Source organism: Serinus canaria, chromosome 10, assembly GCF_022539315.1.
Source record: "Serinus canaria isolate serCan28SL12 chromosome 10, serCan2020, whole genome shotgun sequence".
In the NCBI taxonomy this organism is placed as follows: Eukaryota; Metazoa; Chordata; class Aves; order Passeriformes; family Fringillidae; genus Serinus; species Serinus canaria.
This window is the reverse complement of record NC_066324.1, coordinates 10276020-10300349: the sequence shown is the minus strand read 5'-3', so window position 1 is coordinate 10300349 and position 24330 is coordinate 10276020. Positions and strand designations below refer to the sequence as shown.

The 24330-nt window shown below is 37.6% G+C and overlaps 1 protein-coding gene across 1 annotated transcript in view; it reads left to right on the top strand.

Annotated features, from left to right (window-relative positions):
- The window catches only part of TRPM7 (transient receptor potential cation channel subfamily M member 7), a 52623-nt gene that overhangs the window by 23453 nt on the left and 4840 nt on the right, over positions 1 to 24330 (top strand). The window contains exons 5-34 of the mRNA XM_018913884.3: positions 134 to 347; positions 920 to 1044; positions 1663 to 1834; positions 2641 to 2815; positions 3571 to 3694; positions 4241 to 4313; positions 4597 to 4697; positions 5558 to 5692; positions 6493 to 6546; positions 7115 to 7255; positions 7724 to 7858; positions 8479 to 8759; positions 9220 to 9448; positions 10694 to 10849; positions 10994 to 11137; positions 11723 to 11851; positions 12484 to 12768; positions 13783 to 13957; positions 14509 to 14641; positions 15470 to 15654; positions 16294 to 16426; positions 16900 to 17615; positions 19605 to 19681; positions 20579 to 20638; positions 21662 to 21743; positions 22119 to 22189; positions 22656 to 22693; positions 23671 to 23696; positions 24021 to 24071; positions 24160 to 24225. Of these exons, the coding sequence (XP_018769429.2) occupies positions 134 to 347; positions 920 to 1044; positions 1663 to 1834; positions 2641 to 2815; positions 3571 to 3694; positions 4241 to 4313; positions 4597 to 4697; positions 5558 to 5692; positions 6493 to 6546; positions 7115 to 7255; positions 7724 to 7858; positions 8479 to 8759; positions 9220 to 9448; positions 10694 to 10849; positions 10994 to 11137; positions 11723 to 11851; positions 12484 to 12768; positions 13783 to 13957; positions 14509 to 14641; positions 15470 to 15654; positions 16294 to 16426; positions 16900 to 17615; positions 19605 to 19681; positions 20579 to 20638; positions 21662 to 21743; positions 22119 to 22189; positions 22656 to 22693; positions 23671 to 23696; positions 24021 to 24071; positions 24160 to 24225 (4486 nt within the window). The remainder of the gene's footprint in view (positions 1 to 133; positions 348 to 919; positions 1045 to 1662; positions 1835 to 2640; positions 2816 to 3570; positions 3695 to 4240; positions 4314 to 4596; positions 4698 to 5557; positions 5693 to 6492; positions 6547 to 7114; positions 7256 to 7723; positions 7859 to 8478; positions 8760 to 9219; positions 9449 to 10693; positions 10850 to 10993; positions 11138 to 11722; positions 11852 to 12483; positions 12769 to 13782; positions 13958 to 14508; positions 14642 to 15469; positions 15655 to 16293; positions 16427 to 16899; positions 17616 to 19604; positions 19682 to 20578; positions 20639 to 21661; positions 21744 to 22118; positions 22190 to 22655; positions 22694 to 23670; positions 23697 to 24020; positions 24072 to 24159; positions 24226 to 24330) is intronic.

Genomic DNA, 24330 nt, shown 5'->3' with positions numbered 1-24330 from the left:
GTTCATTTATTGCATCTGCTGTGGTTTGAGAAAGTAAATTATAGTTTCCATAGTAGGATGATATATCCTGAAATACATCCTGGTTCCTCTTTTTACACACTTGAACCTTTTACCTCTGTTCTTGTGCCTGCAGTATGTGCGATTGTCATATGACACTAAGCCTGAAGCTATTCTGCAACTTATGCTCAAAGAATGGCAGATGGAGTTGCCAAAACTTGTAATATCTGTCCATGGGGGCATGCAGAAATTTGAACTTCACCCACGCATCAAACAGTTGCTTGGCAAAGGTCTTATCAAAGCTGCAGTGACCACAGGGGCCTGGATTATAACTGGAGGAGTGAACACAGGTAAGGAACTAGCAAAGATGGTGCACAATTAGCATTAGCTCTATTGCAGTTTTGTAAGAGCCAAAAGATTTAATGGATGGATGCATTGCTACATCTTAAACCAAAGAAATTTGAATGAGTTTGGTCAAATGAAATTAAAATAATACCTTTTGAACATATATATTTGAAAGTGGGATACTATTTTGTATTGAAAAGAGAAATAAGATATAGAGGGGCTGGGTTTTGGGCTTTGTTGGTTTTTTTTGTTGTTGTTTGTTTTTTTGGGTTTTTTTTTTTTTGTTTGATTGTTTTCTGGGTTTTGCTTTTGAAACAAGGAAGAGTGTAATGTGATTAAAAAGAAATGTACTGGAAACTCTATATTTCTTGCTGGGCTAATATTTGTTTTGTTGAATGACTTTGTTTCCTCCTAGTAGATATAGCATGGTGCCTTTTCTTTGGTAGTGTGTCAGTAAGTTTCCAGGTCCTTAACGGCCTGATTATCTAAATAAAACGGCTAAACACCTAAATAAATACTTGTATTCTTAGTAAGATGTGCCATTCAATGCACTGGAATCTTTTTTATGCACGAACAGGTGTTGCAAAACATGTTGGTGATGCTCTAAGAGAACACGCTTCCAGATCATCTCGAAAGATTTGCACTATTGGCATTGCTCCGTGGGGAGTGATTGAAAACAGAAACGACCTTGTTGGAAGAGATGTAAGGAGGAATTACCTAACTGAAATAATGATTTACCTCATTTACTTTTGACACATCTGCTCAAGCATGTTTTTCCCTTGCTTTGCATCATTGGAATACTTGCTTTACTATGAAGATACACTGACATCTGTGCCTTATGCAAGATCGTTACTGTAAACAAGTTGCAAAATGCAAATGTGCTACAGGAGGAGCTTGTTCTTAAGTACAATCCTTTTTCCTCCCCCACTGATACTATTGAATCAAATAACAAATATGCTAAAGTATTACAGAGAATTCACATTTAGAGAGGATAATAAGTTGAAAAATTTTGATTTGGACTCTTCAGTGCTGCTGTTTGCCAGAGAAGTCACAAATTTTCCCCAAAGATACGTTTTCAAAGGATCTTTGTTACCCTTCAGAACAGCATCCTTTAGTGATACAATTATCTGCTTCCCTGCACCAAGTTCAGAGCTGCAGCTGTTGGTGTATCCTGATCAGAGGCATGCTTATATGTGTCAGTGCTTCCTTACATGTGCCAGTGCTTCTTGTTGAGCCACCAGTTCTTGTGTCTAGTTAAGTTTCACAGAAACAAGTGTGAATCTTTGCAAGTAAAAGACATTGTTGTGTGCTTGCACTTAGGTGGTTGCTCCATATCAGACCTTGTTAAATCCATTAAGTAAACTAAACGTCCTAAATAACCTCCATTCCCATTTCATTCTGGTGGATGATGGAACAGTTGGAAAGTATGGAGCAGAAGTTAAACTGCGAAGAGAACTGGAAAAAACTATTAATTTGCAACGGATCCATGCAAGTAAGTAATTCTGATGCCTGAGGGCTTAATGAAAAAGGTGTTTGCCCCAAACATCTGAATGACAAAATAAAATAAATTAAAACTTTTGTTTATACTTGAAGTCTAAAATTGCGAATTTCAGCAGCTGCTCTGGACCCTAGTTGTTGCTGGTAGATTTATGATTTCTCTGGGACCACAGAGGAATCCTTTATGAATGAAGTTGTCTATTTACTTTGTAAAAACAAATCTAAGTCACTTCAGGTCTTGTCACCAAATTCTGATTGGTCTGATTAATTAATGGTGTTGTCACCAAGTCCTGATTGGTCTGATTAATTAATGGTTTTGACACTGGCAGTTTCAGAGTTTGCAGTATGGTGTTTTCCCAGTTGTGGAGCAACACAGGTACTTTGACCCTTCCAGGAATGCTCTTGCAATATTTCCCATCAGTAGAGGGTTCCCCTGTACCTGTGTTCAAACTGTATATGTGTTGTCACCTTTGGAAATTATTGGGGGAAGTTGGAAGAGGAGATTCAAAAAAAAAAACCTCTTCAGTTTTCTGCATTAGTTCATGAATGTTTCTGTGAGGAATCTCTTCTGTTTTGTAGATTGTATCCTGCTGTATTGGCCAGCTTGGCAGTGCTTGTGTCCTAGCCCAGGACATAAAGTGCTTGAAACTGTGCATTACCCCCAGTTAATGTCTGTCAGACAGTATTTTAATGTAGATTCAACAGAAAGGCCAAACCTGATTTATTAAATATGTAAAACTGGCCTTCGTGTTAACTGTACGCTTACAGCATTGTCTGGGTTTTATCTTTGCCATTTTCCAGGAATTGGCCAAGGTGTGCCTGTGGTGGCCCTTGTGTTTGAAGGTGGCCCCAATGTCATCCTCACAGTTCTAGACTTCCTTCAGGAGAGCCCTCCAGTGCCCGTGGTGGTGTGTGAAGGAACTGGCAGAGCTGCAGACATCCTGGCCTATGTTCACAAGCAGACAGAGGAGGGGGGGTAAGTGCCAGCAGAGCCAGACTGGACAGAACCACTGAACGGGTCAGGTTGGAAGGGACCACAGTGGGTCATCCCAGAGCACATGGTGCAGGATTGTGTCTAGACAGTTCTTGTCATACACAGATAAATGACAAGATGTACAGACCCATGGCATCTGTGTATGTCTCTCATCCACAGATGAGTCTTGAGACCATTTCTTCCTGAATCTGTACAAATGCTTTTTCTGTTTATTGCAGAAAACACTTGCCTGTTCTGAGTCTAGCTTTGAATAATAAAAGGGATGTGCTTGGGCTCCACAGTACTTGGTGATTTCTAGTTAACTCTCAGGCTTTTATAAATCCTTAAACACACTTGGTCCTAGTTGTACGGGCTGCCTCTGAACCTTGGGAGGCAGGGATCTAATGTAGCTGCAAACCAAACAGCTTTTTTCAGGCTAAGATCACAAATGTGTCTGACTCAGATGAGTGACTACTTATTATTTTGTGCCAAAATCTTCTGGTTGAGAATATCTCAGGACTGCATATGGGAAGAAAAGGGAGGGAGAGTTGAGTTACTTTTAGGAGGCAGTAGTATAGAATTGTAGGTTAAGTAACTTGTAGTTCTTTCTAAAGGTTACCCAAGGTTTTGCCACAGCAACGGTAATGAGCTTATCGATAGCAGGACTTTGAACGGACATGTTGAAACTAATTAAATGCATTGTTGTTATTACTGTTCATCTAAAACAATTGTTTTCTGTTTGTTTGTTTCAATCTCAGGAATGTTCCTGAGGGTGCTGAGCCTGAAATCATTTCAACCATCAAAAAGACATTTAACTTTGGTCAAAGTGAAGCAGTTCATTTGTTTCAGACACTGTTGGAATGCATGAAAAAAAAAGAGCTTGTAAGTAGATTTTGCCATAAACTTTTCTGTGCAATGTGCATGCATTTGTGGATATATGATATGATTTTTTTTCTTTTATTGGATCTTTTAGTTAAGACTGCTAGTAAAGGTGTAGTATCACTGCACGCTTAAAGCAAAACCACTTTATAGAGGTAATGTGTAGCCTGAGTTCAGGGACTGGTGTCTCATTTGAACATCACATTGTGCTGTTCTGAGATAAAAAAAATGCCTTATTCAGCAAACTGTGTCTGCTGGCAGGTTAATCTCATGATCTGTAATGGACTGGAGAGGTAAACAGGATACCGTGTTATAGAGAGCAGGGAATTGTAATCATAGGAGGAAAAGAAGTTCAAATTAATTGAATATTGCCACCTAGGAAAACAAAACAGAATGCTAAACTAAAAGTTTGAATTGAACATAGACAGGCTTCAAGTTGCATTGAAGATGAGGTGTCTTTTATGTCAGGAATTGAAAAAGATTTAAGACTGAAGCCTTTGCCTGAAAATAACCTTTAAATTTTTTTCCCCATTTTGCCATTTTGGACAGATTACAGTATTTCATATTGGGTCAGATGAGCATCAGGACATTGATGTTGCAATACTTACAGCATTGTTAAAAGGTGAGATGCTTAAATTTTTTTAAGATCATTTGGAACATCCAGCTATTATTGATTAGTGTTTATGTGATGGATTATTTATAAAATACCAATAGGAATTGTAAGTTTTTAAACAAATAAATATCTGTGTTCTCATTGTATAATGCTATAACATGGCGTAAATGATGACATATACAGCAGAATTTTGTGGTAGATTGCTTGATTTAGCCTTTTTAGGAAGCAAGAATGTTTATTATCCTATATTATAATTAATTTTGAATTTTGTTCATTGTGTTTGCTTCTTAAGGCACGAATGCATCTGCATTTGACCAGCTTGTTCTTACACTTGCATGGGACAGAGTTGACATAGCCAAAAATCACGTTTTTGTTTATGGGCAACAATGGCTGGTATGTAATGGTCTGGATTAAACAGAATGATAAATCCTAATAGAGAGAAGCACAATTTACTGTAGAGGATGAATCTTGACTTTTGTAGACAGACACTTTGGAATATTGACACATTTATTTTGAGACAGTAATTTGGGTGTACTGCATAGCCTTAAAGCTGTTTTGCTGTATTTGAAAATGGTGCAAAAATTATAGAAATATGCTAATTGTTCAGAATAACTAGCAGAGAAAACACATTCTGAAAGGTGGAGGCTGAATTCATGTTAGTCAGATGCTCTTTCTTCATTACAGCTGCATGGCCCTAGAAAGTTCTAAAGAAGCATCTTGTAAAATGCACTATTGGCAGCACTGCAGTGTCTTTGGAGGGAGGGTCAAAATGTCTGGTTTTTGTAGTTTGAAAATAAGTTTAAGAACTACCTGGTGGCTCTTGCCTTTTCTCCCTAGTAGTGTAAAAATAAAACATGAGCCTACTGAGTGTGCATTCAGAAGTACATACTGTGTAAGGCTTGTCCATTGCCATGATGGTTCTGACATCTTTGAAGCAAATGTGCTTTAGAAATTTTATGTCTTTTTTTGTTTTATCCAACATCAGCCTATGAGAACACCTCGATTATATTAAACCAAATGTCTCCTTAGTCCCACTGTCTCAGTAGGCAGTACCTACAGAGCAGTTCAAATCTTCAGGCCATTCTCCCATCTGTAGTTGTGTGAAGTTCAGGGTATATTCTGAACAGAGGATTACATCTGTATAGACCTGTAAGGTTTTTCCAGCCCTCTAAATGAAGGAAGTTGATACAGTATCTAAGTTCACTTTTTTGCTGGCTCTCTCGAGGCTCCACCTTTTTGCTTATTTGTTGTAGGTTGGTTCCCTTGAACAGGCTATGCTGGATGCCCTTGTGATGGACAGAGTTGCATTTGTGAAACTTCTGATTGAAAATGGAGTAAGCATGCACAAATTTCTTACAATTCCCAGGCTGGAAGAACTTTATAACACAGTAAGTAAATGATTGCTTTTTAAGCTGCATTTAGAGCAGTCTTTTAGTTGCTCAGCCAGTTGTGTCCTGGCTCATGTGCAGCAGTCTGGAGGTTGTGGGGTGTTGGTAGGGAAGGCTCCTGGGCATGAGGTTGGAGTTGGGAAGTGGATGCTGTTGGCTGCTGTGCGCAGCCCCAGCAGCACCAGAATTGCCTGTCAGCAGGGTGTTCATCTGTGTGTAGTGATAGGGATAGACACTAAAGGGAAAATTGCAGCTCTGTTGTGGACACACAGAGTGTGCAAAACACAGTGGGGAAGAAAGAGAAAGTCATGTGGGTGAAACTTGTGCCCAGAATCTGAGATCTATAGGGCTTCATTGGATGGATTCTGTCTGTAGCAGTTAACATCATAATAATTCTAGGAAGAGTTCAATTTGTCAACCTGCATGGTTATAATTATTACTTAGAAAAATGTTGTTACTGTCGATGTTGATCTAAGAATTCCGAGGTAATTTTGATACCAGTATCCAAAGACAGAACAAAGAGCCTTCCACCAAAAATTAGCTGATGTGATTAGTACACAAATATGGCTAAGGTTGGTGTTAACAGTTTCAGTACCTGCTTTGACAAAAAAAGAAAAAATAATTAATTCTTTAGCTAATAAAGCTCTGTAGAGAAGCCTCCTTTAGAAGTTTATTTATTACATTTATTTATATTTTATTATATTTTAATATTTTAAATTAGTTTTTAAAATTAACCTCTTATGGTGCTGCTGTTGCGTGCTAATTTGTAATCCAAATTTTCCCTTTCTTTTGTTGTAAAGAAACAAGGCCCAACCAACCCAACACTCTTTCATCTTGTTCGGGACGTCAAACAGGTATGCTCTCCATGACAACATCTGTCAAACTACCAGTTATTTTTGGTTAATTTCTTGTATTTAACTATCAGTATGATCTGCAGTTTATTAATTGAATTTTAAGTATTAAGCTACCTCTGCAGACATTTCAGTAGTTTTCAATATTTCTGTTCTATGCTTGGTGCCCTGTTGCCTAAAAGATGTTAAACCCAAAGAGTGTTGTCTTTCATCTTTCTTTTGATTGTTTTCCTCCTTGGAGGGATTGAAAGCCGATGCTTCCAGCATGGAGAAATTTTGGCTGTTAAAAAATAGACAAAAAACCCCCAGTGCCTCCCCCACCAATGGAAAGAGTATCTGTTCTGTTAGGGGAGTTAATGTAGAAAAGGTATAACCTTGTCTTTCTTTAAAAATAATAACTGCTGAGTGATGTAGATGCTTTTTTGGGTTTTATGTTGGAGGGTTTTTTTATCATGAAAGGCCTCTTTTTAAAAAAAATTAATATTTAGAGCTGTGATAAAACATGTAGAAACGCTCTAAGCAAGTTTAATATTATACATGGAAAAAGTAAAAATACCTTTTGTATTCCTAGGGAAATCTTCCTCCAGGATATAAAATCAACCTGATTGATGTGGGGCTGGTTATTGAATATCTGATGGGAGGAACCTACAGGTGCACCTACACAAGGAAACGCTTTCGAGCGATATACAACAGTCTCAGCGGAAACAATCGGGTAACAGCAGCCCCTCTGTCCCCACTGCAAACCCCAAACCTTTGTGTTTTGTGCAGTGATTGAATCCGTGTCAGTTCGTTCTTCTTGTCAGTGAACTGATTCTTTTGAATGCAGTAGTAAGGACTGTGAGGGCAGCTGAGATCTGTCCTGGGCTTGAGGGCAAACAACAGGTTTTGTTCTCCTCAGCCTTATTCTAGCATATCCTAATTCCTTCTCTGGGATTTCCTCTTTTCCTGCTCCTAGGGGAAGAAAGGACACTACACATGCAGATTCACCAGGGCTTGGGATACAGATATTTTAGCTTCTTGTGCAAGCTACACTAGCCAACGAGTGTTACTGCCCATTTAGTGACTTCATAAAAGCAATGAAAGCAACTAACAAACCATGTTAAATATCCAGTGAGAATTCTGGTTTTGCTATATAAGTTCATCCATGTTTCAGTAACCAAGCCCCTTCTCCCTGTTGCAGAGATCTGGGCGAAATCCTTCAAGTACCACTCCTCAGATGTGTAAAAGCCATGAGTCTTTTGGTAACAGGGCAGACAAGAAAGAAAAAATGCGCCACAATCATTTCATCAAAACAGCGCAGCCGTACAAACCAAAGGTAAGGGCTGTGAGGGGAGCACAGTGGGGTTTATTGCTAGGAGCTGAGAGAGGGGAGCCTGCTGGAGACCCAAGTGCTGCTGGAGTGTGAGCAGCAGCAATTGCGTTGATCAGGTAAAGCTGGAATTTCCACCTTGCTCTTGTACTTGTTTCTAAACTGCAGCTTTTTTACAGGATTCTGTAAAGGGTGTTTCTCTTTCTGCATAGGAGTCTTGTGGATAATTCTTGATATCTTAGGGACCAAAAAAGTTTCTCTTTGTGACAGAGTTCTAGTAATGAAGATGGGACTCACATAGCTTGGTAGATAGGGAAAGATTTGGCCATATGTTACTACTACAAGCAGTTTCCATGAATTTTTTAATTTGTATGTAGGTATATTCATTACAGCTTTTCTTTGATCTATAATTAAAATTAATTCAGTCTCACAGTTATTAAAATGAATTGAACTCAACTGAAGTTTTCGAACAAAAGTTCCAGCTGCTTTTCAAGTCCTCAAAAATTTTCTTTTTTCTTTTTATTATTATTTATAATCTGGTATTTGATCACTCAGCATTTAATTTCAATTTACATAATAACCAAGTATAGCGACTTAAAATGTGACTTTGTGATTTTATTTTAAAGATTGACACTGGTGCAGAAGAGGGAAAAAAGAAAAGAACCAAAGATGAAATAGTTGACATAGATGATCCTGAAACGAGGCGTTTTGCTTATCCTCTGAACGAGCTGTTGCTGTGGGCGGTGCTGATGAAGAGGCAGAAGATGGCTCTTTTCTTCTGGCAGCACGGAGAGGAGTCCATGGCCAAAGCTTTGGTGGCCTGCAAAGTCTATCGGTCCATGGCATACGAGGCCAAACAAAGTGACCTTGTGGATGATACTTCAGAAGAACTGAAACAGTATTCCAAGTAAATTGCATTCCCATTGTTCAAAATATTTTCCTGACATCTGCAATAAAAGTAGTGGGCTGCTTATGAACAAAACACAAATTATTCTGTTAGCACACTTGAAGACAATTATGCTTTGCAAAAAGGTTTGAGTGGAACTCTAGTAGAAGCTTTATATTAGATATTGCTCTTTCTTGAGGGTTGTTAAAAGTCCTGATTTTTAGTCAAATTAAAAGGAAACTCAGTGTGCCATTTTCTTCTGTGTATTTTCTGAGCATGTTTAATAGCTGTTTTAACATGCACATGTTTTTAACAGAAGTCACAGATTGATGTATTGTGCTTACAAATTATGGTGTATCTGTACAGAAGGGACAAATAATAGTCCCTTCAAGTTATGCAAGTTGGGAATTTGTGCAAGAAAATTCACTCGTAATTTCTATAGATACTATCTTTTGTTTTGTTGTTTTTTTCTGCATTTTAGCGAGTTTGGTCAGCTGGCAGTTGAGCTGTTAGAGCAGTCCTTCCGACAAGATGAAACTATGGCTATGAAATTACTGACTTATGAACTTAAAAACTGGAGCAACTCCACTTGTCTGAAGCTGGCAGTGTCCTCAAGGCTCCGTCCCTTTGTGGCACACACTTGCACACAGATGTTGTTATCGGATATGTGGATGGGAAGGCTGAACATGAGGAAGAATTCGTGGTACAAAGTAAGCTCTGTTGCAGTTTATTCATGTAGAAAGGATCAATGGAGTTCATGTTTACAGGGAACAAAAGTGTGTGTTTAAATGCTGTGAGTGTAAAGCTTTCACAACTATAGCTTTTATTAATAAATCCTGTAAACCAGTCTCCTATAACATAATCAAAACTGGAATATTTGTTGTAAACGCTTCTTTTGACACTCTATTATCTTTTCAAATAAGGTACAGAAATATAGAAGGCAAAAACCAGGCAAGTAGCCTTTAATCAGAGGCTTAAAGAGATCATGTGAATACTAATCCACTACTAAAAACATAGTAGTAACAATCCTTAACAGATGGAAAACCTGTTGTACGACTGTAGTTTTGTGCATTTTGGCTTTTTACAGGGAGCACATAAGACTTGATGTAAAAAAGCTTTATGAATATCCTGTTTTGGAGGAACTGAGCAAAAACAGGGCAAAGAATGAAACAAGGGTAGGCAAATCGGGGACAGGTTTTCCAGTGGTGCCCTTTGTGTGATATAGATGAATTATGATGTAGACAGAGATAATTGATATAGATCGGTTCAACCAATATGGGAGCTGCATATTTCTTTGAGAAATTGGGTTCTGAAACCTAATTGTTGCTAGAAATAAGATGAAATTAAACTTTCCTACAAAATACCTACAAGCATAATTTAACTTGTGACCTACTAAAATCCTCTTTGATAACTGATTAACTGTTTTCTTGCTTGCTTTGTAACAGGCTAATGACAGTAAATAGCTTTCTCTTACTCTCTTCATCTGTACCTTAGCTCATTTTTTTACCATAAATGGAAAAAAAAAAAATGCCCAAACAAAACACACACCACTCCCCTCTCCCCCCACAAACCACAGCCTGGTACAGGCTTTTAAAATACACTTTAACAATGCACTGTTCCAAAGCTCCTGGGAGTGGATTAAATAACAGAGTGTGAACAGAACGTCTCCATCTTTAGGCTTGGAGCACATTCTTTCTAATAGCTTTGAATTTTGGAATTTGTTGGTTTTTCCCATTTCCTATGTCTTCAAGCCAAGAAACACTCTGTATATGTGATCCTAAGCTCTTAGGTAGATATACAAGTAATAACAACTAATTATTTTCTACATTTTTCCCCTCAATAGCAAGCAAGTGAAATTTAGATAATACATTTTCAAAGGCTATTCTGTGTGTTGGTGTATTCTGATGTTTTAATGTAGTTGTGAAGTGTTTACACTTAGTCTTCATCTTTTCCAGGTGATACTGAGTATTCTACTCCCTCCTGCTATACTGCTGTTGGAATATAAGACCAAGGCTGAAATGTCACATATTCCTCAGTCTCAAGATGCACATCAAATGGCAATGGATGACAGTGAGAACAACTTCCAGACTGCAGCAGATGAAATACCTATGGTAATGTGGAGCAGAGGGAGATATTAAAAACAATATTCCTCGCTTAATTTCACTTCTTTGACTTGAAAAAAGTATTTATTTTAGTGCTAGAAAGCATGTATTTCTGTGTGGGAAGTTAACAGTTTTTGGTTTTTTTTTTTTTAGGAGGTTTTTAAAGAAGTGAGGATCTTGGACAGTGCTTTCGAAAAGCATGACATGGAGACTCCAGCAAAGCCTAAAAGACTCCCAATTACACAGAAGTTTTATGCATTTTATCATGCTCCAATTGTGAAGTTTTGGTTTAATACAGTGAGTTTTTTTCTGTGTAGTGTATATTTTACTTGGAAATGTAGCACAGATTTTTGGGTTATTTTTCCAACATGTAGCTGTGATTGAGTTAATGTTAAGCACTACCCAAAAAGCAGACAGAAAACCCCTTACCTTGCTGAGCTGAAAATGAGAAATACTTCATTTTATGAAATTCGTAAGCACATGCTGTGCCCTGTGGTTTGGGGTTTTTAAATTCTGTTCTGAGTAATTCTTTTCATCAGCTGCTAGCAGGAGTTCTATAACCATGTATTAGGCTCAAGTGCATGCACAGCTTCATTTCAATCACTGTAATAGAAATCCTAGAATTTGTTCTAAGGGAAAATAGCTGTAATAAGAGCAAAGCTTTGCTAACAATAAATAGCTTATTACAGCTATTTTTCCTTTTCTAGGATGACAATGTTTGTATCCCCTTATAAATAATAACTTGTCTGCTAAAGAGAGTAAATATAGTCTTGTAATTCAACTTAAAGCTTTTATTGTATACCACATCAAAAGATTCCATGTACATCTTTAAAGGAAGGATCCTTCAGTAATTATATGTATATGTTTTATTTCATTTTTTAGTTGGCATACTTAGGATTCCTCATGCTCTACACATTTGTGGTTCTTGTAAAAATGGAAGAATTACCATCTGTCCAGGAGTGGATTGTTATTGCTTACATTTTCACATCAGCAATTGAGAAAATTCGTGAGGTATGCCCATAACAATCTGGGATTTTAGCCTTTTTTGTCAGTTAAAACATGCTTTAAACTATTTTTCTGTGAACAGGAAAACTGAAGAAACTTCAAGCATCAGAGTACCAGAGTACAGCTTTATCTTAAAGCTTGGTATAGGTTGCTAGATGGAGGCTTTGTAAAATGTGTATTTATTTGTCAGGCAGGCTCTAGCACTGTGCTATGACTGAGATATCAAAACAAAAAGCTTTAGTGACACAGGAGAGCCATCATAGCTACAATGTTCCTGGTCAGCCAGAGACTTTATGGAAGTTCTGTAATAATTTTTAAATGGGAGAGATGAAGTTAGTCCCTTTACCTGGTACCTCAGGCTCAACTGAAGGCAGATAGGGTTCATTTTCATCACAGTAACTACCTCAAAAGAAATAAAACCCCAACTAAATCCAAAATTCCTTAATAAATTGTTTAGACAGAGCAAAACCCTCCTGTCCTTGTAGTGAAGCTGACACAGTAAAACACTGCATTTTAGAGTTCTCAATTTAAATAGCTATTATATTTTTGCGAGTCTAAAAATGCTAGTGATTCACATATTTTACTGTTGGTCCCTGTGCAATAGATAGGAGCTGTCCTGACCTTCATTTCTTTTACAGATTTTTATGTCAGAGGCTGGGAAGATTAATCAGAAGATCAAAGTGTGGTTCAGTGATTACTTCAATATCAGTGACACAGTTGCCATTGTCACTTTCTTCATCGGGTTTGCCCTAAGATTTGGAGCCAAGGGGAATTTTGGAGAAAACACTTACAGAGAAAATTACATCTTTGTTGCTGGAAGAATAACATACTGTCTCAATATCATTTTTTGGTATGTGCGATTACTGGATTTTCTAGCTGTAAATCAACAGGCTGGCCCTTATGTTATGATGATTGGGAAAATGGTAAGTACTATGTTTGTTACTGATTTTTTTTTTTTCCCATCTGCATCCATTTTCAACTTCTCTTAATAGTTTTATTTAGTTAGAAGTTTCTTTTCCTGCTGTAATAGGATAACAACTTGGTGTGCAGAATTAGCCAGCTGGAATATAACTTAAAGGGTTTCAAAAGAGGCACTGATGAGAAGGCTTCTTTATGGAGCTATCCCTGTTACATGCATGTAAAAAAAGGCAAATCTTCCTTCCCTGGCCTGTTTTGTTCTCAGATGTCAGAGACTTAAATAAATATGATCAATGTCTTGATTCAGCTTCCCTTCTAGGTCTGAAATTTATAGCCTTTGTGTTCTAAGGTCAAAACTTTTAACTAGTTTAGTGTCCTGAAGCAGCTTCATGGTTTTTGTGCTATGGAAAACTGGGAATAGATTGTGCTTCTTGTCATCTCACACAAAAAATACTAAAATTGTTTAAACTTAAATAACCTATCTCTTCTGTCAGTAGCTATTCTACATGTTAAAAACCATTATAAAGCTGTCTATATGAACATGGAAGGGGCTTTTCTGTTTCTTCCCTCTGTAAAATGGTTCTTACAAAACTGAACCCTCTCATTCCTTAAAAACAAAGGCAATCAAGTTGCTTATTTTTCACTTTGATTTCTTACAAGAGAGACAGGTTCTCTGTTCCTGCCCTTGGAAAACTACCACTGGTTTTTGTGCAGCTATTGAGTACCTTTATGAAGGAATATTTCCTTGTGTACCTAATAGTATTCAAGTTGAAAGGGAAATATGCTGAGTTGCCTTTGGCCAAGGGTACTAAATAATACATTATAAAAAAGGACAGGAAAAATTTGGGGTTTTTTAATTATATAACAAAACTTTCTGAGTGAAATATTTGTGTCCTGGATTCTTTTCCTTATATAATACATAGAATTTCCCAAGTGTGTCCTGTCACTGTAAAAGTTTTTAGAGTTGTGAGATCATATTTATGACCTTATGGATTAACTGACTTTTTTTGTGTTAACAGGTGGCCAACATGTTTTACATTGTGGTGATAATGGCACTTGTGCTACTTAGTTTTGGTGTTCCCAGGAAGGCAATACTGTATCCTGATGAGGCACCCTCTTGGACTCTTGCTAGAGATATTGTGTTTCATCCATACTGGATGATTTTTGGTGAAGTCTATGCCTATGAAATCGATGGTAAGATACTGCAATTATGAAGCAAGTAAAGAGAGAACTTACTTTGATAAGGTCTTATCAAAATCTTATGAAATTCCACTTTTATGAAAGCCCCAGTACTGTTGGCATTGATTCCATTCAATGGAATATCTCCCTTTTGTGGCTTACAGCTGTATAACTGTGTGACCTGCTTCTTCATTTTCTTTTCTAAAACTTGTTTGGCTTAGAATAAAAACTACATAATCACAAATTCTCTCAAGGCTATTTCTAGCAAGATTTTGGAATTCTGCCCCACAGCTATCATGACAAAATATTGGCTGTGGTGATGTACTATGCTTTTTTAAGAAAGCCAATAATATGACTACAGCATAGTATCAGCCAGAAACAATTGTCTCTGGTATTTTTCTACCATGTTCTAAATGCCTGGAGACATTTCAAACTGCAGAACCAGTGCATCATAGTTGGTTGATACAAAATGTAAGTGACCTTTGTGGGGTTTTTTTGGTGTCTGTACCTGCTGGGAGTTCTAAAAGATGTACATGTCTTCTCTGTGTCTTTTTTCCCCAACACAGTGTGTGCAAATAATTCTGATGAAAAAGTTGCTCATCTCTGTGGCCCAGGAACATGGTTGACCCCATTTCTTCAAGCTGTCTACCTCTTTGTACAGTACATAATCATGGTTAATCTCCTGATTGCATTTTTCAAGTAAGTATGTAGATAGTAGTTAATTTTTGCTAATAATTGCACTAGTGTGTATCTCGCTGCAATAAGATGACAGAGATAAGAACTGATGCCAGATCAAAGCAATCCCATTTCCTGGAAATTTTTTCAGGTTCTAAAGCTGGTCTTTGTCTCTTCCTCACTGCAAGCTCATGACTAACTTAGGGAAGTGTGTGATGTGACTGGTTCATGTCACATCTCTGAGGTCAGGGGAATCAGTAGTTCAAGGAAATTTGAAGGTAGTTTGAAACTTGTCTTTGTCAAAAAACAAACAAAATTGTTTCCTTTTCTTAATTGACTGTTGTTCCTAAATTAATTTAATGTTCTCCAGTTGGTTGAGTTCAATTGTAGCAACTTGTCTTTTATAGTTCTCTGCAAGTGTTGGATTTATGGGCACAGGCAGCTCATGAACACTGAAGAAGGCAGACTGCAGAATTAACATGGTGTGATATAAAATTCTGAGTTTAATTAGAAATAATTAATTTTTTTGTTCAGCAAACTTGAAATTTGATCTCAGTGTAATTTATTTCTGAGTAAAGATACTGAGATGTTACATGATGGGAAAATATCTTTAGCCCTCTCCTTGCTCTGAATCGTGGTGTTCTCTTGAATGTGTTTCCACTTCCACAAAAATAATTTTGCAGCAAAAAACAGGTTTATGCTTTTGTCTCTTACTTACCTGGCATTAGAATTCAAGATTGTTATCACAGTGTTAAAAAACAAACAATCCAACAACCACTAAACAAACACCAGGGACTCCCCACCACCCCAAAACACACCTTGGTGTGTTAATATTGTTCTGTTCCCTTTCAGCAACGTTTATTTACAAGTCAAGGCAATTTCCAACATCGTGTGGAAGTATCAGCGCTACCATTTCATTATGGCCTACCATGAAAAACCTGTTCTGCCTCCACCACTGATCATTCTCAGCCACATGGCTTCCCTCTTCTGCTGTATATGTAAAAGAAGAAAGACGGACAAGGCTTCAGATGGGCCAAGTATGAACAGTTATCCAAAGAATTGCAGTAATGTTTTCGACATGGTTAAAGCAAACTGTCAGGAAAGCACCATGTTCTTGGTTATGATGTGTATTCTGAAGGAAGTCAAAGTGGGTCTTAATTTTATGTGTTTTCAATATTGATAATTCTTTTGAAAATCACCATGCTTTTCCCAAGAGTTTAATGCCGACCCCTAGAAATCTCCAGTAAAACTAACCTATCACACAAACAAATAGATTAGATTTCTTGTTACTGCTAATGGAGAAAATTTTTTTCTTTCTGTAAAACCTCTTTGAAACTTGAAAAAAAAATTAAATCCAGCTAAGCAATCTAGCTTCTGTCTCAAAGAGATTAAAGGGTAGTAGTGTAAGGAATGATCATATTGTGCACAGATCCTCTCAAAATTACCATTTTCATTTTATTTTATTGTCAATCTTTGACCTTGAACTTATTTTTGCAATGAGAGAGGAAGGGTCTTAAGTGGCCCTCTGGTAGGGTTTTTTTCGTTTTTTTTTTGGGTTTTTTTGTTTTTATTGTAGTGTTTTGTTGTTAACATCCTTTGTAGAGTTATGACTGTTAGTTTTCAGCACCTGTACAACTTCACTACATATGTCATCTTAAATGATGATCTCTCTTTAGAACTCTTCCTGACAGAAGAAGATCAGAAGAAACTTCATGATTTTGAAGAGCTGTGTGTTGAGATGTATTTCAATGAAAAGGATGATAAATTTCATTCTGGAAGTGAGGAGAGAATTCGAGTCACATTCGAACGGTAGAATATTTATAATTAAAATTTCTGAATAGAGAATTAGAACTTTTACAGGTTTTTTAAATGTGCTTTAAAGAGGGAGAAATGCAGCTCAAGAAGATAAAATGTTTATGCAAATTTTACCTGGTATCTTTCCATTGCTAGGCAGAAACTGATAATGTGATTGATTCTTCTTGACCTATAGAAGCACTCAGTAAACTGAGGCAATCACATTATTTCATTTCCCATGATGTTTTAAGAAACTTAAAGATAGATTTCACAAAGTGCTGTAGGCCCTCAGTTGATAGTGTTTTAATTCTGTGATTCAGAAATATGTACAAATGTATTACAAAACAGTCCAATGCTTTCATTTTATTGTGAGATTTCAAAGTTGTTTTTCCCCTGATTAAATGAACAGAAAGGGTTATAATCATGGGGATTTTTGCATATTGAGACAAATACCTTTCATATCTACTTCATAATTTGATTTTTCTTAGGGTGGAACAAATGTGCATTCAGATAAAGGAAGTTGGTGATCGTGTCAACTACATTAAAAGGTCATTACAGTCTTTAGATTCACAGATTGGCCACCTCCAGGATCTGTCTGCTCTAACTGTGGATACTCTGAAAACACTGACTGCCCAGAAAGCTTCAGAAGCCAGCAAGGTTCATAATGAAATCACCCGGGAATTGAGCATTTCAAAACATTTGGCACAAAATCTCATTGAAGATGGCTCTCTCAGATCATCTGTGTGGAAAAAGCACAGCATTGGAAACGTCTTTGGTTCTTTTCCACAAGGAGGCCTTGAGGGTAACAATGCTTTACTCTGTAACATTTCCATCCGTGATGATAAAGAAGCCCAGCATAAGACAATTGGTCAGGAGTTGGCTCTGGCTCCCCGAAGAGAAGAAAAAAACTTCCAAGAGGCAGGTTCCTCAGGCAGTGCCTTATTTTCAAATGCTGTTTCCCCTCCAGAACTTCGCCAACGAATACAGGCTGCAGAGATCTCAAAATCCACTAGTAAAAGTAAAAAATTAGGCAACTCATCCAACAGCATGCCACATGTAACATCCCCAACAACAAAGTTTTTTGTTAGTACTCCATCTCGACCCAGTTGCAAAAGTCAGCTGGATTCTTCAGCAAACCATGAAGAGACTGTTTTCTCTAAGGCTACAGAAGGAGATAATAATGTAGAATTTGGTGCATTTGTGGGTAAGTATAACAAAGTAGATTCTGAATGTCCTGAAGTCATTATTAGCTGCTCTTATCCTCTTGCTTCTGGCTCTGCTTGCCTTGCTTTCACCCAACCTTGTGTTGAAAATGGAGGATACATTAATTGTGGTTTTATTCATGATGAGAGTGACACTAATGATAACTACAGCTGCAGAGTTGACAAATGTGCTCACCAGTCCCCTGCCAAGTTAGCGAAGAACAAGCCCCAAAAGAAGTTCTCTTTGTCAACGGGCGACTTGATGGCAACAGTCAACTGTGGCGGCTCGCATGGGAAATTGAATATTAAAGATGAACTGTCCAAAAGTCAGCATGTCCATGCAATGGAACTGCAAACCCGAGATTTATGTTCTAACATCCTTATGGGACTACTTCATAAACTGTGGACCAAATCTAAGCCACAAGGTTTGACTTATCAAGAATTGTATGGTATTTTGGGTGTATTCCGGTTGCAGGTGACTTCATTCTACCATTTTGCTCCGCTTTTTTTGCGTTTAACATCTCTAATTTCCCTATGTTGCTTGAATGTTTTTTTTTAACTGAAGTTATAATTTCTCCATAATTCTGTCACATAGACAATATTTTTCTGACAACCATTATCCAGTTGTTGGGTATAGCAGTTTTGGGCAATTAGCAGCTGTACAACTTGGTACGGGCGCTGTAGACAAACCTTTTGTGGCTCATTATAAAGCTCCTACCTTCTGATTGCATAAATCAAAAATATTGTCTATTTCTTGACGTAATTACAGAACACTACTCAGGCTGATGGAGTCCTGGACAAATATCTTTGTGGTATCTGTGTCAAGCTGAGGGTTCCTCCTATGCTATATTTCTAAACACTTTTACAGCTGGGATCTTCCACTGTTGCCTAGGCTAACCTGGGTTGGGGCTGTCGTTTTGGAAGCTTCCAAAGTCCTTTAATTCAATACAACATTTTGCCTCCCCTCAAGTTCTGCTTAACAGTAAAAAGGTGGATGATTTTGGTTTGTTACCTACATATTTGAATGGTAAAACAGTGGCAGATTCATTGCAAAACACAGGTGTGGGTTTACTAACTGATCCCTGTAAATTAGATAATGCTTTAAGTATGCTTAGTGTTTAGTAGAAGATTGTAATCTGGAATTGTCAGGTTGTCTGCAGAGGTGTTGTCTTGCTAAAGTTGTTTAGGGATGTCTCAGTGTTTTCCAGAGATTTGCTGAGGTTGTATAAATTTAAATCTCTAGACAAGAGTTTATTCTACTGCTGTGAAACTTGAATTAGATATTTATGTATAAGTGCCTCATGGTTGGAAAAAGAAAGCAAGGCTAAACAGAAATTATGGACAGTGACTGTACAACTCTTATCTAATCTTTAAATGTACTTCACCACTAATAACTTTGAATACTAACTATACTTATTTACTGGAGCCAGATTTTTTTTGTATATGGTCCTCTGACATCTCTAGCATTTAGAACATACCCTTCATTCTTACTATCCACAATTTACACCCCTTGTGATACCATGCAGGTTTCAATTGTGAAGCCAAGTAGATTTTCATTCATTATGAAGCCACATGACAGGGAAAACTCTGAAAAGTATTTCTTGCAACTGGGAGGATGAAGGGTATATTGTAAAAGCTACTCCAGGAAACTGTCTACTTTCCCTTCATTTGTCAAGCATACATAAAAGTACTGTAATCCAGGCCTTGTTCCTTTCCTGTGAGGAGCACATGCTTGAGTAAAAATTTAAACTATTAGCTTGACTTTCTGAATGGTGGTGCTCCACACCTCAGTGCAGGAAAGGCAGCAGTTTGATATTGTCACACTGGTCTTCACTTGAGCGTGTTTGTAATGTCTTTCCTAGTGCAAACAGGCACACAGACCTTAGGTGCTTTGTAACCCTTTGCTATGGTGGTGCAGACTATTGGCATGGTCAGAACATTGGAGGTTGCCTTTGATTTTGAATACTCTTTTTGAATTCACTGTGTCAAAGGTCACAGAGACAGCATGGACCTACAGCGGTTCAAAGAGGCAGCCAGCAAAATGAGGGAAAGAAGTGCTGACATTGAGGTGAGCATGAAAGGCTTTGTCAGATCTGTTCATGGGGATCATTTTCTTTTAAACTCCAATGTCACAGTATGTTTGGAAAAAGTCTAAAACCAAATATAATCAAAAAACTTTCTCATTCCTTGCAGACTACACTTTGCATCTGTTTCATGGTTAAAAAAAAAAAATCCAATGAAAACTCCTGTAACCTTAACTGCCATAAAATACAGTTGCTTCATAATAGGATACTAGTGAAATAAACAGGCTCTGAGGTTATGAAAGCTAAGATGACTACAACTGTGAACTGAGATAAAATTAAGTATCCCATAATTAGTGTTCAGCTAAATATTTTACACTCATAAATATCAAGATCAGCCTTAAACTAATTTATGTTATAATTTATAGAGCAAGGTGACAGTGTATATCATTTTCAAAAGTGACAAAAATTGTTCATTATGTTTCCAAGAAGAAAAAGCTTTTTAATAAACTCGTCATAAACTTAAATGAATAATTTCCATTTCCTTAAAGAAATCTCCTTAAAGAATAATAAAAACTACTAAAACAGAAAAGTGGTTATTTATAAACCTGCTTTCCAAGTACTGTAGTGTGTGTGTGTGTGTGTGTGTGTGTGTGTGTGTATATATATATATGTGTATATATGTATGTATATATATGAACGCTTGTTTTTGCCATGTAGCTGTTGAATTAGTACATACAAATTACTATTTGCAGTTATCATGCATTCAGGGGAGAATACACCTGAGGATTGCATTATGACCATTTGAAATGCTTCTGTTCTGCTGAGTTGCTGCTTCTGAACCATTTGATGAGTATAATGTGTGACCAAAAAGCTTTTTGTATGTATTTTTGGCACAGTTTTCTTGTTGTTATTGTTAATAATTTGCTTTGTTTCCTTGATAGGAGCAACAGGAAGACTTCAAAAAAGCTATATTGGAGGGTATAGAGACAACCAGACTTCAAGTAAGTAAAGAAAGTTCCCATTTATTAGGAATGTTATTTTAAACAGTTACTAAAATATTCTTTGCAGTAAAGACATGGCTCTCTGTTCTTATCTCATTATCTGTAAACTGGATGTCTCCTTGACAGAGATCTAAAACGTTCTGGTGTTTAGGGATGTGAAGAAATAGTTTTTATGCACACAACCACACATCAGAAAGACATTTTGGGCACACACACACAGAGGCCTGTGTATGTTTGTGTGTGTGGGGTGTATTCTGTAAGAGGGAAGGGTGAAAAAGGGTGGCACCAACTTCCTAACTGTTATGATTTCAGGAATCAAAAGCAGGGCACAATGAATTTTTACATTTTATTCAGGAAACCACTGGAGTTAATAGATGAGTAAGCCCTATGCCACTCTACCCACAGTCCTAGTTTGTGATGAAACCACCTTTCTGCTTTTTTTGCAAAAGAAATATTTTGTTGTCAAAAGTCAACCACCTCAGTATATATCCCAACAAAGTGTAATTGCTATAAAGGAGTATGTCCATAAGGAAGGTGCATTCATAACCTTCAGGTTTTTTCATGACAGGAATTTTCTACATTTTGTTGCTCTTTTAAGCGGGTGCAAATTGAAATTTAGTTTCTGCCAGAGCCATATTCTTATATAAGAATTGATGGCAAACAAAGGCACAAAACAGATGAACTGAACATGGTGCTTGTAGGAATCCAGTGTAATTGACATTTCTGTAGTTCTATGCTATTGTAACATTCCATGGCAAAGAAGTCTTTTGGTGTAAGTCAGGAGTCTTAATGTGGGCCTGAAAATGTTACAGCTGGTGGCTACTGTGAGAAGAGCATTTTAACTGAATTAATGCACTCAACTTGTGCATTTCTGTGCAGTGAGATATTTGAAGTATATCCATAAATTTTGAAAACTCCTGGCCAGTCCTAAAAAGAAAAACTGGGCAGACTGTGTGCCAAGAGTAGTAGTTGAAAGCAGTAATGGTAATGATGACTGATGGTAAATGTAATTTTTTTTTGTAGGGTCTTCAGACTGACAGTGATCTACAACAATCTGGTTCTTGTGGTGGGTTCACTGACCCTCTGACAGCCCACTCAGAGCAGTGTAAGTCTGGGCTCTGCTCAGGTCCCCTAATGTTGTCTCTAACTTGCCTTGCTAAGGGGTGTCCTAAGAAGGTGCAAAGGAAACAAATGGTTAAATAACCTTGAAATATTTTCATGTTTGGTAGTACTTGCATCTTCTGCTTCTTGTGGTTCTTCTAGCCATGCCAGCTCAGTTCTGTTACCTTGGATTTGCCACGGACAGCCAGAGCTGTAAAACCTGAAGTGATCTAGTTAGGACTGCAAACTTCTTCTAAAGCTGTGGGTCAGGCTTGTTTCATGAGAGCTTTGTTCAACTGTCTGTTTGTTCACTATTAGGAAACAGGGGACAGTGACAGCTGCCATTCTTTGTCCAGTTACAAATCTCCTTCATTTGCAGTGTGCAGCAAGAGCAGGAGAGCATCGAGTGAAGACACGCAGCAAGTTGACTCTAAAGCAGCCTTACTGACGGTTTGTATCAGCCTTTTGTGCCATTCTTGAGCAGAACTAGAAGCTGAACAAATCAAGGAGAAGAAACAGAGTAATACTGATTTGTGGACTTGCTTGTTCTAGGAGGCAACAGGAGACCTGTTTTTCACTAAGGGAAGAAGTTGTGTATGTTCTCACTATGAAAATCTGTGCTGTTTTCTGTTTGTAGAAATAAAATCAAAATTCTTTTCTTTTAAGGAAAAGAATTACTTATCCATAAACAGTAGTGAATATAGAGCCTTATTTATTCTTTTAATTGTAGTTACCATTTCTTGGTTGTACTTGGGTCTCTCCATTCAACTGCAGTTCAGTACAGCCTGGTTTATTTCCAATAAACAGGCTGTACTCCAAGAGCTTAAAACACATTACCACCCAACCTCCAACTGAATAAACTGTGCTTTCCTTACAAAACTGAAGCTCTTTGTTTTCCCTCTCCTTTGTTTTAAAGGATTGGCTACAAGGCAGACCTTCAAATAGCAGTCAAATGTAAGTAAGCTTTCTACTAATAGGGCAATTTTATCACTCTCTATGTTGATTTGTTTTTCTTTTTGGTTGTCTTTGGCTATAGTGGTATTTAATTACATTTAATGAGCAAAAACCCCACAAAGTTTGGGGTTTTTTCCCCCCTTCTAATTAATAACCAAATATATTCACTGGAATCATAGGAGCATCATAGAATGGTTTGGGTTGAAAGGCTCTCCCAGCCTGTCTCTGGAGCAGAGGGGCTCCAGCCCTCCAAGTATCTTTGTGGCCTCCTCTGGGGTCTCTCCAACAGGCCCTTCTTACCTTGGGGGCTCCAGGGATGGCCCCAGCTCCAGCTGGGGTCTCCTGCAGAACCATTCCCTCAGCCTGCTGGCCCCTCTTCTTGGGATGCAGCCCAGGGCTGGGTTGGCTCCCTGGGCTGCAGGTGCTCCTGGGTGGGTCAGGTTGAGCTCTCACCATGCTTTAACAGGTTCTGTTTAGATTAATGGTGTCACACGTTGGAGGGCAAAACACAAAAATGTGTTGGCAGGTAGTGAGCAGCTCGCTTCCTGGTAAAGGTCTTTACCCAGCCTTTGAAACTGTAACCACCTGTGAAATTATGCAGACATTGCTCTTGTTAACAATTACCCCCTGAGTTAACTGTTGCAGCCATTACCTTATTTATCTGATAACAGAAGGGTAACTGTTGTGAACTAGTTTTAATTAAAGCACCTCTGTGGGAACGAGCTCTTGTGATGCAAACTTAGCATAATGTTCTGCGTGACTTGGAGGTATTTAAAGTGTAGCTGCAAAAACATGAGATTGCTTAACAGCTTTCCATTACTATTTTGTAATTAGGAAACCTGTACAGCCCTTGAAAAATAGGCTAACAGGGTAAAAGTGGTGCTGTGAGGTGAACAAGGTGACCTAGGATGTTGTGTCAAAATCAGGGGATCCAGAGTAAGTTTGAAGGTGACTGTTGTTTTTGTGGCATTTGACAGGCCATCGGAAGAAGATGCATTGAATGGTAAGTTTTCTTTCTGCTCTAAAGGTGAGAGATTTTATGTATAACCAACTGCTTGGGTCTCGTATGGGGATGTGTCTAATTGATGGTAATTTGGGATTTATTGGACACACAATACTGTGATTTAAAAAAATTAAAAAAAAAAATCAATAAACTGCTGAGCATTAAGCACTACATTTTTTCCCCCCTGAGGTACTAAAGACTTAAGTGCAATATTAATTTATCTTCACAGCAGATCCTTTTCAAACTGTAGTGTGGTATTTGAGTACATAAATTAGTAGCTAGAATATCTCTTTTTCTTCTTTTTTCTCCTTAATCTTTTTTCAGGCATTGCTTCTCCTTTCAAGCCTATCATGGATATCAATTACTATTACTCAGGTCAGTCCCTCTTACATACTAATGCTTGTATTTTTATTGACATTTATAAGATCCTTAAACTTCAACAAATGCTGTAATTTTCCTCTAGCTGTAGAAAGAAATAACCTGATGAGATTATCACAGAGCATTCCATTCACTCCTGTGCCTCCAAGAGGTAAGAACTGCATTTCTTGTTGCTGGTTCACTGTGGTCTTTTGGGGAAGAAAAACAAACCTTATATGGATTCTAATTTGGTTTGATCCTTCCAATATAGAAGGAT